At 34.9% G+C, this 14,471-nt stretch overlaps 1 protein-coding gene and 1 pseudogene across 2 annotated transcripts in view; both read right to left on the bottom strand.

The window, feature by feature from the left end:
- Nucleotides 1-14,471, bottom strand: part of LOC114311196 (large ribosomal subunit protein uL1c-like) — a 70,205-nt pseudogene that overhangs the window by 12,590 nt on the left and 43,144 nt on the right. Inside the window, exons 4-9 of the transcript XR_014361783.1 lie at nucleotides 13,929-14,056; nucleotides 12,932-13,010; nucleotides 11,948-12,078; nucleotides 10,650-11,843; nucleotides 9,490-9,669; nucleotides 9,335-9,389 (exon numbers count right to left, since the gene is read on the bottom strand). The product of XR_014361783.1 is annotated as a large ribosomal subunit protein uL1c-like (transcript). The remainder of the gene's footprint in view (nucleotides 1-9,334; nucleotides 9,390-9,489; nucleotides 9,670-10,649; nucleotides 11,844-11,947; nucleotides 12,079-12,931; nucleotides 13,011-13,928; nucleotides 14,057-14,471) is intronic.
- On the bottom strand, nucleotides 9,237-10,938 carry LOC145819141 (large ribosomal subunit protein uL1c-like). The gene is made up of 5 exons (XM_082913100.1): nucleotides 10,887-10,938; nucleotides 10,650-10,792; nucleotides 9,490-9,669; nucleotides 9,335-9,389; nucleotides 9,237-9,283 (listed from the first exon to the last, which is right to left on the bottom strand). Exons 1-5 carry the CDS (start codon nucleotides 10,936-10,938, stop codon nucleotides 9,237-9,239), a joined length of 477 nt encoding a protein of 158 aa, XP_082769226.1.

Here is a 14,471-nt window from a genome sequence, read left to right as displayed (position 1 = left end):
TTATTGAGGATTATGACTTTGAATTGCATTATCATCCGGGAAAGGCCAATGTGGTGGCAGACGCCCTTAGCAGGAAACCTGTTGGTGACATAGCTGGTATAGCCATCCGGGAATGGGAGATGTTGGGTGCACTTGGAGAGTTTAATTTCCTTCTGGGCGAATCTGTTGAGGCTGCGGCCTTGTTTTCTGTTGTTGCACAGCCTACACTTGTGACTCGAGTGTTAGAGGCTCAGAGGGGCGACCTTGAGGTAGAATCCCTCCGTGAGAAGATTTCTGGTGGGAAGGTTGAGAAAGGTTTGACGGTGTATCCCGACCTGAGTGTGAGATACCGAGACCGTCTGTTTGTGCCGGAGTCTTGTCGAGAGGAGGTACTCCGAGAGTTCCATCATTCACGCCTTGCGGTGCATCCGGGAGGCACTAAGATGTATCGGGATTTGGGTCGCCAATTCTGGTGGCGGGGTATGAAGAGAGATGTGGCAGTTTTCGTATCTAAGTGCCTTACTTGTCAGCAAGTGAAGGCCGAACATCAGAGGCCAGCGGGTTTGTTGCAACCCTTGCCTATTGCCGAGTGGAAGTGGGAACATGTCACTATGGACTTCGTTGTGGGTCTTCCGAGGACTCAACGGGGTAGTGATGCTATTTGGGTAGTTGTGGACCGGTTGACTAAGTCGGCGCATTTTATTCCTATGCGTGTTAGAGATTCAGTTGATCATCTGGCCGATTTATATATTCGGGACATAGTGAGGTTACACGGGGTTCCAGTGACGATCGTTTCAGATAGAGATCCTCGTTTTACTGCCAGGTTGTGGCAGAGCTTGCAGAGTGCCTTAGGCACTAAGTTGACCTTTAGCACAGCTTATCATCCTCAGACTGACGGGCAGTCCGAGCGTACTATCCAGATCCTTGAGGATATGCTTCGGGGTTGTGTTCTTGACTTTGGTGGGTCGTGGGAGAGGCACTTGCCTTTGGTGGAGTTTGCCTATAACAATAGTTTCCAGTCTAGTATCGGTATGGCACCATTTGAGGCCTTGTATGGCCGACCATGTAGATCTCCTGTTTGCTGGGCCGAGGTGGGTGATGCACCTTTGTTGGGTCCAGAATTAGTGAGGGAAACGACGGAGAAAGTTGAGCTTATCCGTGAGAGACTTGTTACAGCCCAGAGTCGTCAGAAATCTTATGCCGACCGTAGGAGGAGACCTTTGATGTTTGAGGTGGGTGATCATGTTTTTCTGAAGATATCACCAAGGCGTGGATTGATGAGGTTTGGGAAGAGCGGGAAGTTGTCCCCTCGATTTATTGGCCCTTTTGAGATCCTTGAGAGGATTGGCGAGGCTGCTTATCGTTTAGCTTTACCACCGCAGTTGTCCGGAGTACATGACGTGTTTCATGTGAGTATGCTTCGGAAGTATGAACCGGATCCATCACATGTATTGGATTGGACCGATTTAGTAGTTGACGAGGATGTCTCGTATGAGGAGAGACCGGTTAGAGTTTTGGATAAGCGGGATCAAGTCTTGCGAGGCAAGACCATTCCTTTGGTTAAAGTTTTGTGGAAACATCATGGTGTGGAGGAAGCCACTTGGGAACGTGAGTTGGAAGTCCGCGAAAAATATCCGGACATGCTTATCGATTTGTAATCTCGTATGTAGATTTTGTAATATTGTCGAACTTTAGAGCTTTATATATATGTCTTAAGCTGTAAAACATTGTGAATGTTTTGGTTAATGGAAATATTTTGGAACTTGTCTCGAAATGGAAGTTTAATGGAACATTGTATATGTTGAATATATTGAAAATCCTTGAAATTGAAAGAAAATTGCATAGTGTTAATGCAGGTTGAAATATATGTTTGTTTTGCATATTGTGGCATGCCTCTTAGTTAAGAGATGGAATGGCCGGTGTTGGGTCAAGTTGTTTATTATTGAGTTAACATATTGTTGGAATTTGAGAAAACTTGTTTTTTTTAAAAACCTTGTGCTTAATTTCGGGGACGAAATTCTTTTAAGGGGGGGAGGTTATAGCGACCCCGGTCTTTTCTCTTTAGATTATTGTATCCGGACTTAGGCTCCGTAGATCCTGTCATTATTTATTGGTTGTTGTTGTCCTTTAATCTCTTTGTATTTGAGGTATAGGTTGTGTTGGACGGGTCTGGTACAGGTTGGTTGAATTTTGATGCCAATAGGTGATGCCCAGATTTTGGCCTTCACGCTCGAGCGGAAGTTTTAACGCTCGAGCGGTCCCTTCGTTGTTGCTTCTCCGCTCGAGCGGGAATTTTGACGCTCGAGCGGGATTTTCCATCTCCCAGTATTTTTTCTCTGCAGTTCTTCCGCTCGAGCGGTAGTTTTTACGCTCGAGCGTGATCCCTTGTTTTTGCTCCTCCGCTCGAGCGGGGTGTTTGACGCTCGAGCGGGTGCAGCGCCTGCAAAACTTCTGAAAGGGTGCAATCGACGCTCGAGCGGCTTTCTTCACGCTCGAGCATGATTCTGTGTCTTACGCTCGAGCGGGGCTTTCTACGCTCGAGCGTAGAGTCGACTACATCAGTCCGTGATTTCACTTTTCTGATCACTTTTTGACCTACTTTTCATCTCTTAACTTTTAAAAACCGCCCCTTGAGAGTTTCTCTCTCTACTCTTACCTTCTCTCCAAGATTTGATCTATTTCCGGTGGTCTTCTACCCTAGTTCCTTTGGAAGAAAGGTAGAGCTTCGCGAGAGCTTTGTTTTAATCTGAGAAACTTGGGATTTGGAGCACGTGGGTCTTTGGTCTTCATCTCCGTCTTCTCCATTCGGGTTATTTTCTTCGAGGTAGGGATTTCCTACTCCAATTTATAAGTTTTGTTCTAAGTTTTGGTATAATGATATGTTGGGGTTACTTTGATAATTTTGGGAGAAGCCCTAGTTGTGTTAATTAATTAATTTGTATAATTAATTTAAGGGAATTGGGGAATTTGGTTAAATTCATGAAATTGGGAAAGTTATTGGTTAAATGGTGTAGTTGGATAATGTAAATCACTCGCCTATTGAATTGATGGTATATTTATTTCCAAATCTAGAAATAACTGTTGTGGGCTATCGGTGGAGGATAGTCATGCTTGTTGTAGACACTGCATGTGGATTAGGGATAACTGAAACTAATCATTGATTAAGTCATCAATATTGACTGCTGAATTAATACAGACATTATGTGTATTGATTGTGTGTTGTATATGTTATGTGTGTGCATACATTGTTTTGTGTGGGAGGAGATAGGGGATGTACTCCACGGTTTAGGGGAAGATAGGGGATGGACCTCTAAACCGGATTTTTGTTTGGGAGGAGATAGGGGATGGACTCCATTAGCATCACTTTTATGTGTGCTTATTTTTATTGAAGTGTTTAATTGATACAGCACTAAAATGTGTATCAAACTGGAAGTATGAAGTGTTTTGATTTGAGCCTGAGTCTCAATTGTTTGTTGACATTGGAAGAATGTGAATATGATATATATAGTTCACTGTTGTAAGTTTGGCCAGGTTCTGAGCCAGATTGATAATGTTGGAAAGTAAAACGTGTTTTAGACATTAGTGTCATGAGACTGGATAGTAATGTAATTGATTATCTTGGTTAACCATCTATTAAATACTAATGCTTTATTCAATGCTTATATTTGGTTTAGTATATTTCTACTGGGCTGTGGCTCACCCTTATGGGAACATCATTTTCAGGTCCAGGTGATAAGCTACCTCCCAGGACTTAGCTTGGAAGGATTTGGATTTTGAAGACTAGCTTTAGTTGTTTGCTTTTATTTGATGAATAATCAAGCCTAGGGCTTTATTTGTATTTGAGTTAGAACTCATATTTTGTGTCCAAGTGATGGCTTGGAAAGATGTAAGCCCATAGGGCATTTAATTTGATGTTACATGTAATGTTTTTATTTAGTAATACTCTGATGAATGAATGAATAAATTGTTTTCTTTAAATAATGCATGTCAATGATATACATATAATGGGTTTATTTTGAGGGCGTTACAACTAAAGTTCAGAATTTATGTCTTAAGAGTTAAAATTGAGAGACATGTACTTCTCAGTATTTTATTCTTAAAAGTTCCTAGTTATACGATTACTATTTGGATGTTAGTAATCCAAACCAAATGGACTAGCACTGTGTTATGCTTGTTCAATTGGAAGAGGGAGTAGTCTCAAGTCACTTGTGTGGAACAATCAAACAACCGTGTGTGTGTTTGTTAGAGAACAAGTGACCACCCAGGAACATATCTAGTTCGCTTATATGTTACAGTTGTGTGTACAATCCTTAGACTGAGAACATCATGATTATCCTGTGTGCATTGCTAAGTTTTGACAATACGACATGTTTATATTCTAACAACGAAATATGAACCTATATAGATAGGACTTAGCGAGACACCCATGGAGGCACGGGAATGTTTAAGAATTGATCCATCACTCTCAAGTAAAGAGATAGAATATATGTGATCTTTTAGGATATAACTTGAGAAATACCTTGGTTAAGGCAAAGTAATAATTACGAAGGAGTTTCTAATTTCACCAATACAAGTTGATATGCATTAGATTAGACACATGATTGAGTTAGGTAGTGGCGGAGCCAGAAAATCAAATTAGATGGGGCACTTATTAATTACAATATCAAAATTTTTTACAAAAATATTTCAGGCAAGTTTTTACGATTGATTTTGAGAAACATAAAAAAAAATAATGTTATTTATAACTAGTGTATCATGGACAATATAAAAAAATATAGATATCTCTTAAAATAAATTATATAATGATAAATTATTTTTTTATACAAAATGTGATTAAAAATTCAACATAATGGGAATAACACGTCATCATTAGTATGTGATATCACCAACTAATAGTAAATAAACACATAGAGAGTGAACCTCACATGTCAAATGTAACTAACAATCTAATAAATTTCATATCTTTATAGTAGGATTAATTATACTTGCATGTCAATAATAATGACATCACCGTTATATTCAAAAAATTTTATAAAATTTTCATAGATAATATGGTTTATAATAGTCTCTTCATTTTCAATCAAAATAACCATTATTATTCTCATAATTTTTAAAATGTCATTGACATTTCACTCTAATAATATTTTTGTAATTTTTTTTTATTTAAAATATTTTCTATATATTTGCAAAAAAAAAAAAAAAAAAAAAACCCAAAATCCAGGGGGGGCACGTGACCCCCTTGGTCCTCACTTCCCTCCGCCACTGGAGTTAGGGGTTTGACAAACCTCAATGTCCTAATGACCTTTTGAGACATTATACGATGAAAGGATTGAATGTATGTTAACTGTTAGAAGGGCTCATTTTGTATATTCATAATATCTGGTATGTTCATAATATGTTGCTTGTTGTCACTCACAATTTGTGGAAGCCCAAGGAAATGTTCCATGGGACATTTAAAATTCATAATCAAGGTTTTAAAAAGCGGCCGCAACCGTTACGTAATGGTTGTGGTAGCTACCGTCACCCATTACGGCCGCTTTTGTAGTGTGATTGAGATTCACAGGTGTATCGGCCGTAGCGGCTGCCGTAGCAGTTGTAACGGTACCGTAACAACCGTAACGGCTTGTTACGCACCGTTACGTAACGGTTTCGAACTGCATCTTTCGAAAAAAACACAAAAAAAAAAAGAAGCTAAAAATGAGGGAAGAGGGATAGAGAGAAGAGGGAAGATAAAGAGAGAATATGGAGGAGCAAGAGATAGAGAGAGAGAGAGAGAAGAGGAAAGATGAAGAACATGTTATTGATTTATTAAAACAATAAAACCTATGCTATTCTATTCAGCTGCTATCACTCAACTATTTTGTTTGTGTGTGTCTATCTATATATTGTTTGAAAATAATAATAATAATAATAATAATAATAATAATAATAATAATAATAATAATAATAATAAATGTGGTCATTATCTATTTGGCTTGGTTAAAATATGTATATATATATATATATTTAGGCTCTTATTTACTCTCTTACTTTTGTCATTGTTTATCTTATATATAATAGTTAGTGATTGATTTTTTGTATAATATAAAGTCATTAATTATTAAAATAAAATGTAAAAAACTCAGGTAATCTTATAGTGATTTAAAAATATGAAATATATTGGATCATACTTAAAAATTTACAAAAATTGATCAATATTTATTTTAAACCCAATAAATATGATCATGGAAAAAAATATACGTACCGATAAGTTTTTTTCAAATTGTGTAAAAAATAAAAAAATTCACGGTTCCGGTTATTGCAACCGTTACGCTACGCCCTTTACACCCCGCAACCGCAACCGCACCACCGCCACCGTTACGGCGACCGCAACCGCTTTTCCAAACCTTGTTCATAATAAATATCAAGAATTTATATTATTTCTACTACACAGATAAGTTTGAACCTAAAATTTTACACACAATAAGGACAACATGTAATATAATGGAATGAAAAGAGTTAATCCAAATTAAGTGTTAATCAGGGATTTAAAATAATTAAGAGTTTCGAAAAGCGGTCGCAGTCACCGTAACAGTTGCAATTGCGGAGTGTAAAGGCCGTAGAGTAACGATTGCGGTAACCAGAATCATGAATTTTTTAATTTTTCACACAATTTGAAAAAAACTTACTGATACGCATATTTTTTTTTCAAAATAAAATTTATTAGGGTTTAAAATAGATTTTGATCAATTTTTGTTAGTTTTTAAGTATAATCCAATATATTTCATATTTTTAAATCACTATAAAAAGAGACTTTTACATTTTATTTCAATAGTTAATGACTTCAAGAATAATTGATTTTAAATGTCTATAAAATTATTTTTGATGAATACCTGAATTAAATAAATAAAAAATATTTACAATTATTAAATGAAATGATTATAATAAATAAATAAATAAAATTGTGCCATAAACAAAAATTATTTTTGAGTTAATGATTTTTTTTTAAAAGATATTTTTTTAGACAACACTTTACAGCTAACTAAAAAAAACTATTTACAATTAAGTATTAAATGAAATGATTATAAAAATAAAAATTGTGCCATAAACAAAAATTATTTTTGAGCTAATATTTTGTTTTTAAAGATATTTTTTTTAGACAACACTTTATAGCTAACTAAATAAAATTATTTACAATTAAGTATTAAATGAAATGATTATAAAAATAAAAATTGTGCCATAAGCAAAAATTATTTTTGAGATTTTTTTTAAAGACATTTTTTAGACAACACATTATAGTAACAAAATAAAAAATATTTACAATTAACTATTAAATGAAATGATTATAAAAATAAATACAACCACTGTTTATATATTTTTATTTTACATGCTAATATAATGAAATAAAAAATAAAAAATAAATTATAAAGAAAAAAAAATTCATACAAGATTTTATCTTTGGACTTGAGTCACTTGAGTATTCATTCTTTTTTTGTAAGATTTTTTTTTTTTTTTTTGGAAAAGAAACTATTCAGAATATTGTAACAGTGTGCAACAAGCCATTACAGTACCACCCGTTACGTAACACCGAAACAACAGTTACACATAAGGTTTTAAAAAGCGGCCGCAATCGTTACGGTAACGGTTGTGGTGGTTACCGCCACCCATTACGACCGTTTTTGTAGTGTGATTGAGATTCACAGTTGTGTCGGCTGTAGCGGCTGTCATGGCAGTCGTAACGATACCGTAACGGTCTGTTACGCACCGTTACGTAATGGTTCCAAACTGCATCTTTTGAAAAAACACAAAAAAAAAAGCTAAAAATGAGGGAAGAGGGATAGAGAGAAGAGGGAAGATAAAGAGAGAAGATGGAGAAGTAAGAGATAGAGTGAGAGAAGAGGAAAGATGAAGAACATGTTATTGATTTGTTGAAACTGTAAGACCTATGCTATTCTATTCAGCTGCTATTACTCAACCATTTTGTTTATGTGTCTATCTATATATTGTTTGAAAATAATAATAATAATAATAATAATAATAGTAATAATAATAATAATAATAATAATAATAATAATAATAAGTGTGGTCATTATCTATTTGGTTTGGTTAAAATATATATATATATTTAGGCTCTTATTTATTCTCTTACTTTTGTCATTGTTTATCTTATATATAATAGTTAGTAATTGATTTTTTGTATAATATAAAGTCATCAATTATTAAAATAAAATGTAAAAAACTCGGTTTATAGTGATTTAAAAATATGAAATATATTAGATCATACTTAAAAATTTACAAAAATTGATCAATATTTATTTTAAACCCAATAAATATGATCATGGAAAAAAATGTGTAGCGGTAAGTTTTTTTCAAATTATGTAAAAAATAAAAAAATTCACGATTCCGGTTGCTGCAACCGTTATACTACGGCCTTTACACCCTGGAACCGCAACCGCGCCACCGCCACCGTTACGGCGACCGCAATCGCTTTTCAAAACCTTGGTTACACGTGAATTTCCGTCACACCGCAAAAGCAGGTGTAACAGGTAGCGCTTACCACCGCAACCATTACATAACGGCTGCAACCGTTACGTAACACCGCTTTTTGAAAACATGAGCTAATTACTGAGATTATTGCAATTAAGAGTTAATTGTGATAAAACTTGTTCATTGTAACATACTTATCAAAAAACAAGAAAAAACATCTTTGTTATAAGATCAGGAAGATCATCAATCCTTGTGGGACAAGATAGACTTGGTCCTTATAAGAGCTAGCACTCCAGAGATTGACATCTGCCTCTCATTGTCTCTCTATAATACTTGTGAGCTTGACAATGCCTTTGTTATAAGACTTTTAGAGGTCGGATGCTTGAACTACTTTTGAATTGGAGTGAACTCAAAAATCAAGCAAGGAATTGAATTTTGTGTTCGAGGTGTTGTTCAAACTATTTCTATGGATGTTTGTATCTATGTTTCATATATATCACAAATATAATCATGGGGATTGAGAATCAAAATAAATTTTAAATTCCTTTACGCCTAGCCTAGGTACGCAATTTCCAACAGCTCCTCCATGCTTGTATTTGGATGGAGTGGCATAGACAATCTTTTGAAGGACTGGAATTACCTGATCTGGCATTAAAACATGCTGATGTGAGATCCCCATATTTGGTTAGCAGGGATTAGGGAAAATCCTCCTTCCATATTGATTTTTCTGTTCAGAATTTGGGTGGAATGAGTCTACAGCCTACAGGCTTGTTTTGCTTGCTAATATACATCTACATCCTATCCTGTGTACATGGTTGCACCCATTTGATGCATTTTCCTGACAGAACATTACTTATTAAAGAAGTCAAGAAAAAGAAATAGTAGCTACCTTGAGTGAGAACAGCCACTCTAACCGTCAGTCCAGTTCCCTTGGGTAAATTCACCTATCATGAAAGAATTAGAACAACAGCAGAAACTAATTGTAGTCCATGAGATTGCTACCATATTTCTCATTACAATTAATCAAATGCAGGGAAAACTCACTGTTGCCCTCAGCGGTTGATCATTGTATTTTGGGTCAATGTTGAGACGGAAATGAGCTTCAGCTGTTTCGACAAACTTTGTGCTTGCCATTTGCTTGAGCAATGATATTGCTGTTTTTAAGTGATACTCTTTCTTGTTTTCCCTCAATTTTTGAATTTCCAAGAATCTCTTAGACCTTCTCTAATAATCCCAACAAAAGGAGGATAAGGAGTAAGTTAAAAATGCAGTAACAACATGAATGTGAAACTAGGAGACAGGAATGTGAAAGTATGGGGGTAGACAACTTAAACAAACCAAAGAGGAGACAAGACCAGCAACAACAGTGATAAATATCGCGTTCGGGATTCATGCAAAGCAAATTTCTGATTTAAAAAGGCAATATATGTCAAGAATTTTTTAAATGTGAGGTCTTCTAACCCTTTTTCTCTAACAATTTACAATTTATAATAATTTAAAACACAAGGACTTTTAATCATGTTGAATAATTTGAGAATTCAGATAAAATTGCAGAATTATTGTTAATATTCAAGACCCGATTATATAAAAGGCATTCTTCTCAAATGATCATGAACTATGACAAAAAAAGGTGTTCTCAAAACTTGAGAATGAACTAATACTCAACTGCAACCACAACCTGTATAGCCAAACTTAAATAAATAAATAAAGGGCAAAACCACTAGATATAGCCAGAGTTTGTAGATAATCAAAAGATGAAGAAACGAAGAAACAAAAACATGACATACAGTCTTTTTCAGACGCTACAATGGAGGATTCTAAGGGATTGAAGTGCTTAAGTCATCATTAAGATAAAACTCAAGCAAAAACAAGTAAATAAATTACTGTAATACACCCACAATACATGGTTTCAATCTCTCATATTGGTTTCCTATAACTAAAACTGCAAATAAACAGAAATCAAACAAAATTATATATGTAATTCACTACACACATCCACAATCCAAGAAAAACAAAATAAATACCAATTAAAGTAGATCTTAACTAGCACAATCTATTCCCAACTCAAGTACAAGATTCTTGAAACTAAAAATTTTACAATCACAGTTAAATTAAATGTGAAAATCAAAGAAACCCAATAAATTAAATCACTAATGTGTCCACAATTCAAGAGAGATGGAAATAAGGAATGAGATTACACATACTCTGTCACTCTTGAGAGGCAATGCAGATTTGCCTTTCTTGGGCTTAGTTGGGGTAACAACAACACCACTTTCCACAACACCCTCTTGGAGTTGTTCAGTTTCCTCTGCTACCTCAGCTTCAGCAGCCAAAGTGGCCACAGCAACTGGGGAATTGGGTGAATAAAATGAATTTTACCCTTAGAATAATTGTGTAATGAAATAAAATTGTTATGCAACTAGAATTACCCTTCTAATAACTTGCTAAATGATTTTTCTCATCTATCAAACTGTCACTAAACAGTGTTCTCATTTATCAAACCACTCATTTATCATCAAATCATCCACAAATTTAAATATAAAATTACAAATGCATCACATTTGTACCTAACAGTACATGTAAACACACATGTAAAATTTAAAATAACTATGACAATTATCTAAAGCAATTTACATCTGAGAAAATTGAAGCAGTCTAGATCTCATGGAAGTCATCATGTTGTGGGATATTTTGAAAAACATCATAAAACGTGACAAAACTACACCAACTCAAGTGTATGCATTATACAATACTATAGATAATATAGCTACATAGTTTTAAAACATGTTTTCCTGTTTGTAATTTTTAAAGGCAGCTTAAACTTGAGGTGAAAATTTCAATGATTGGGTTGCCAAAATCTACTAAAATTGATCATGATACCAACATGAATAAGACAGTTGGCTCAGTAGTCCATGTAACTGTCCATTGGGATAGTGAGAAGGTTAGAGTTTGAAGGTCCAAGTTGATCGAGCGACCATAGCTCTTTTGTTGTAATCTAACTTATTACTAACCTACTAACATCCTATTGTGTGCACAAAAAAAAATCATGACACCAATACAAGATTTTGATACAACTGGCATAAAGAAGCCAATGCAATGCTCTTTGTAAATGCAAACATGAATTTGAATACCTCCCTATCATATTCAACTCAGCCTGTGTCCTACCCTTTTCAAACATTCACAAGTCACTGTGGAGGAAACCAAGAAGCTACCTGAATAGTTTAGAAGATATAATTTACATGTGTATTTAGATTTCCTTAAACATTCGAAGTCGCAGGCTTGAAATCAAGCATTCCCCTTATATTTAACCGAATGGAAGGCCCCATTGATGAGCATATATGTGCACTTTTCCAATATACTCCTTTTGCACCAGATGGCTTGTTTGTTTCTACTGATTTCTGTCATGTTAATTAAAAAAATAAAAAGGAAATACAGTTCAGAAATTGAGTACATATAATTCAGACAGCGCAAAACATGAGAGAGAGAGAGAGAGAGAGCATACTGCTGCAGCAAGCAAGTTCACAAGAAGATCTTCCTCAGAAAAATCTGACTTTCCAAAGGGTAAGTGAACGATCCCAGTTTTATCTGCTCTGTATTCAACTTTGCCCGTCTTGAATTCCTCTATGGCCTGAGACAAATGCAACCTGAATTCATTTCATTTCAGCAAATTTTAAGGGTGTAGGCCATCAGAGAACTCATATATTGTTGATAGCGTAGCGTGATGATGACCTTTATTTTTATTTTTTTTATAATGATAAGTAAATCGTATTAGTTGGCCCCTAAGGGACATAAATCTTGCATTCACTGTGTAAAATATGTGTACAATCATTTACACGAAGGCAAAGTGTCTCCAGTATCAACAACAACAAGAAAACACACAGACCAGAACAAAAAATAAAACTGATAGTGTTAAACAGTTCTCCCTTTTACTCAGCCAACCAAACAAGACCTCCAAACAAGGTATAGCAAGAACTGAGAGTCTTCTCTTGCCTTCTAGAAGGAATACCCTTCCTTCGAATTGCACACCTATGCCATGCCAAGTAATGCCAATAGCAAGAACTGAACTTCCACTGTAGCCCTAAAAAAGGGCAAGGTGGTCCACTGACAAGTCCAATTTGTAGTCATGTTTGCTCTCCTCCTAAGGCTGTCAACTACGAAAACTCCAATGGGTAACTAACCACTCACAAAAAACCCACCTTTGTACAGAAGCTTGGCAGTGGCTAAAATAATTTCAATGATACAAAGATCATAATAATTTTTAGTCATTTCTACATTTTTTTTTTCTTCTCTCACAAATCGCTTTTCCTCAGTCTCATTTGTAATTGTAGGTGAAACACAACTTACAGAAGCTATACCATTAATGAATGAAAATCTAACACAAAATATCTCACCTCAGAATTCTGGCATCAGGAAACATATCCACTAGAACGTAAATGTAGACATACATGCATACATACCCAATTTGTATATATGAAACAAAAAGATTGTAAATTAGTTGTAACAGTACCAGCTTTTGGATTTGGCATGAGTCCACGAGGACCCAAAATCTTTCTTAGTTGGGCAAACTGATGGGACAGGAAAATGTAAATAAAGTCCGGCATATGAAATATGATCTCCAGACAATACAAACACATTAATTTATGCATATGTATTTTTACCTAGAGGAAAGAACCAAATTAATTAAGAATAAATCCTACTATTCTAAGTTAAGCCAAATCCAATATTCCTCTTTTGATCCAACTTCTTTGCAATTCTTTCCTTCAGTAATTACAACTTTCTCTCTCGTTCTACCTTTAATTTCAATTTCCTTTAAGTTGGCACCTGTTGACTGTTTAAGTCCTTTTCATTGAGGCATAAGAACCTTCAACACATCCACATAGTTTCTGTTTGGATTGAATTTTAATATGAAAAGGTTTATGACACACCTCAATTACATTTTTGTCCTTTGAAACGAAAAATCAGCTAACAAATAGTGATTTTGCATAAGTTTTTAAGATGAAAATTGCTAGAGGCCCCAAAATTTCTATCAAATGTTTTACTCACATGCATGTGGACCCCACACTCATGGGGGGACCCATACCCATGTGAGACATTTGGTAGAAATTTTGGTATCCCCAGCATTACTATTTTAAGATTGCCTAAACCTTTTCATGACAATGATCTCAAATCGTATCCTAAATTTGGTATCTGAAAGCATAGCTGCAGAAAGAGAGGAAAAAAAGGAAGAAAATACAATAAATACAAAACTTTGATCATAGGTAATGCACAAATCTCACAATCTATATGAATACTTTTGCTGGACATGTTATAACCAAGTTGATGATGATTTTTCATCTAATGAGAAATCTCCAAACTTAAATTTGAATTTTCTGCTCAGAATTTATCCTAAACACTTTGTCTAAACAGGAGAACAGAGATTCTATTGGCATCCACATAAAAAAAAATAAACCAGACGCAGTCTATATTGATCAAACAAAACAGACCTTGGGCATCATATCTGGAGTAGCAATTAATTTATCAAATTCCATGAATCCTCCTTTTATCTGGCCTATCAACTCCTCTCCACCAACCAGATCAGCTCCTGCATTTTTAGCTTCATCGAACTTCTCACCTGAAGATATTCAGCTATGGATATTGAGCCAAGTAATACAACAGACTTTAAGAAGGAATGAAAAATAAAAAATGAGTGTAACATTATCTCATTCTCAAATTCATGAGGCTATGATAATCTGCTTGTATGTAGCACCCTTAGAGAAGCTACAGGCTGTGTAGCTGCATTTTGACACGTGTGGGAAACATGGCATAACACAATGGTAAACATTTAATCAATGTTGGAGCATAGCAAGGACACAAGTGCAAAATATTTGTAACACATAAAAGGGGCTCAATTACAAATAGAAAAGGAATATGATTACCACTTAAAAAGTAACAGAATGATCAGCTTAAAATCAAACTGGTTCATAATTTCTGTTTTATCAACACATAAAAAGAATAGTTAAGACTACTTTTTAAAAAAGCAAAGATTA

The sequence above is a fragment of the Camellia sinensis genome, chromosome 2, assembly GCF_055761805.1.
Source record: "Camellia sinensis isolate YWXY chromosome 2, ASM5576180v1, whole genome shotgun sequence".
Lineage (NCBI taxonomy): Eukaryota > Viridiplantae > Streptophyta > Magnoliopsida > Ericales > Theaceae > Camellia > Camellia sinensis.
This window is presented reverse-complemented; position numbering and strand designations above follow the sequence as displayed.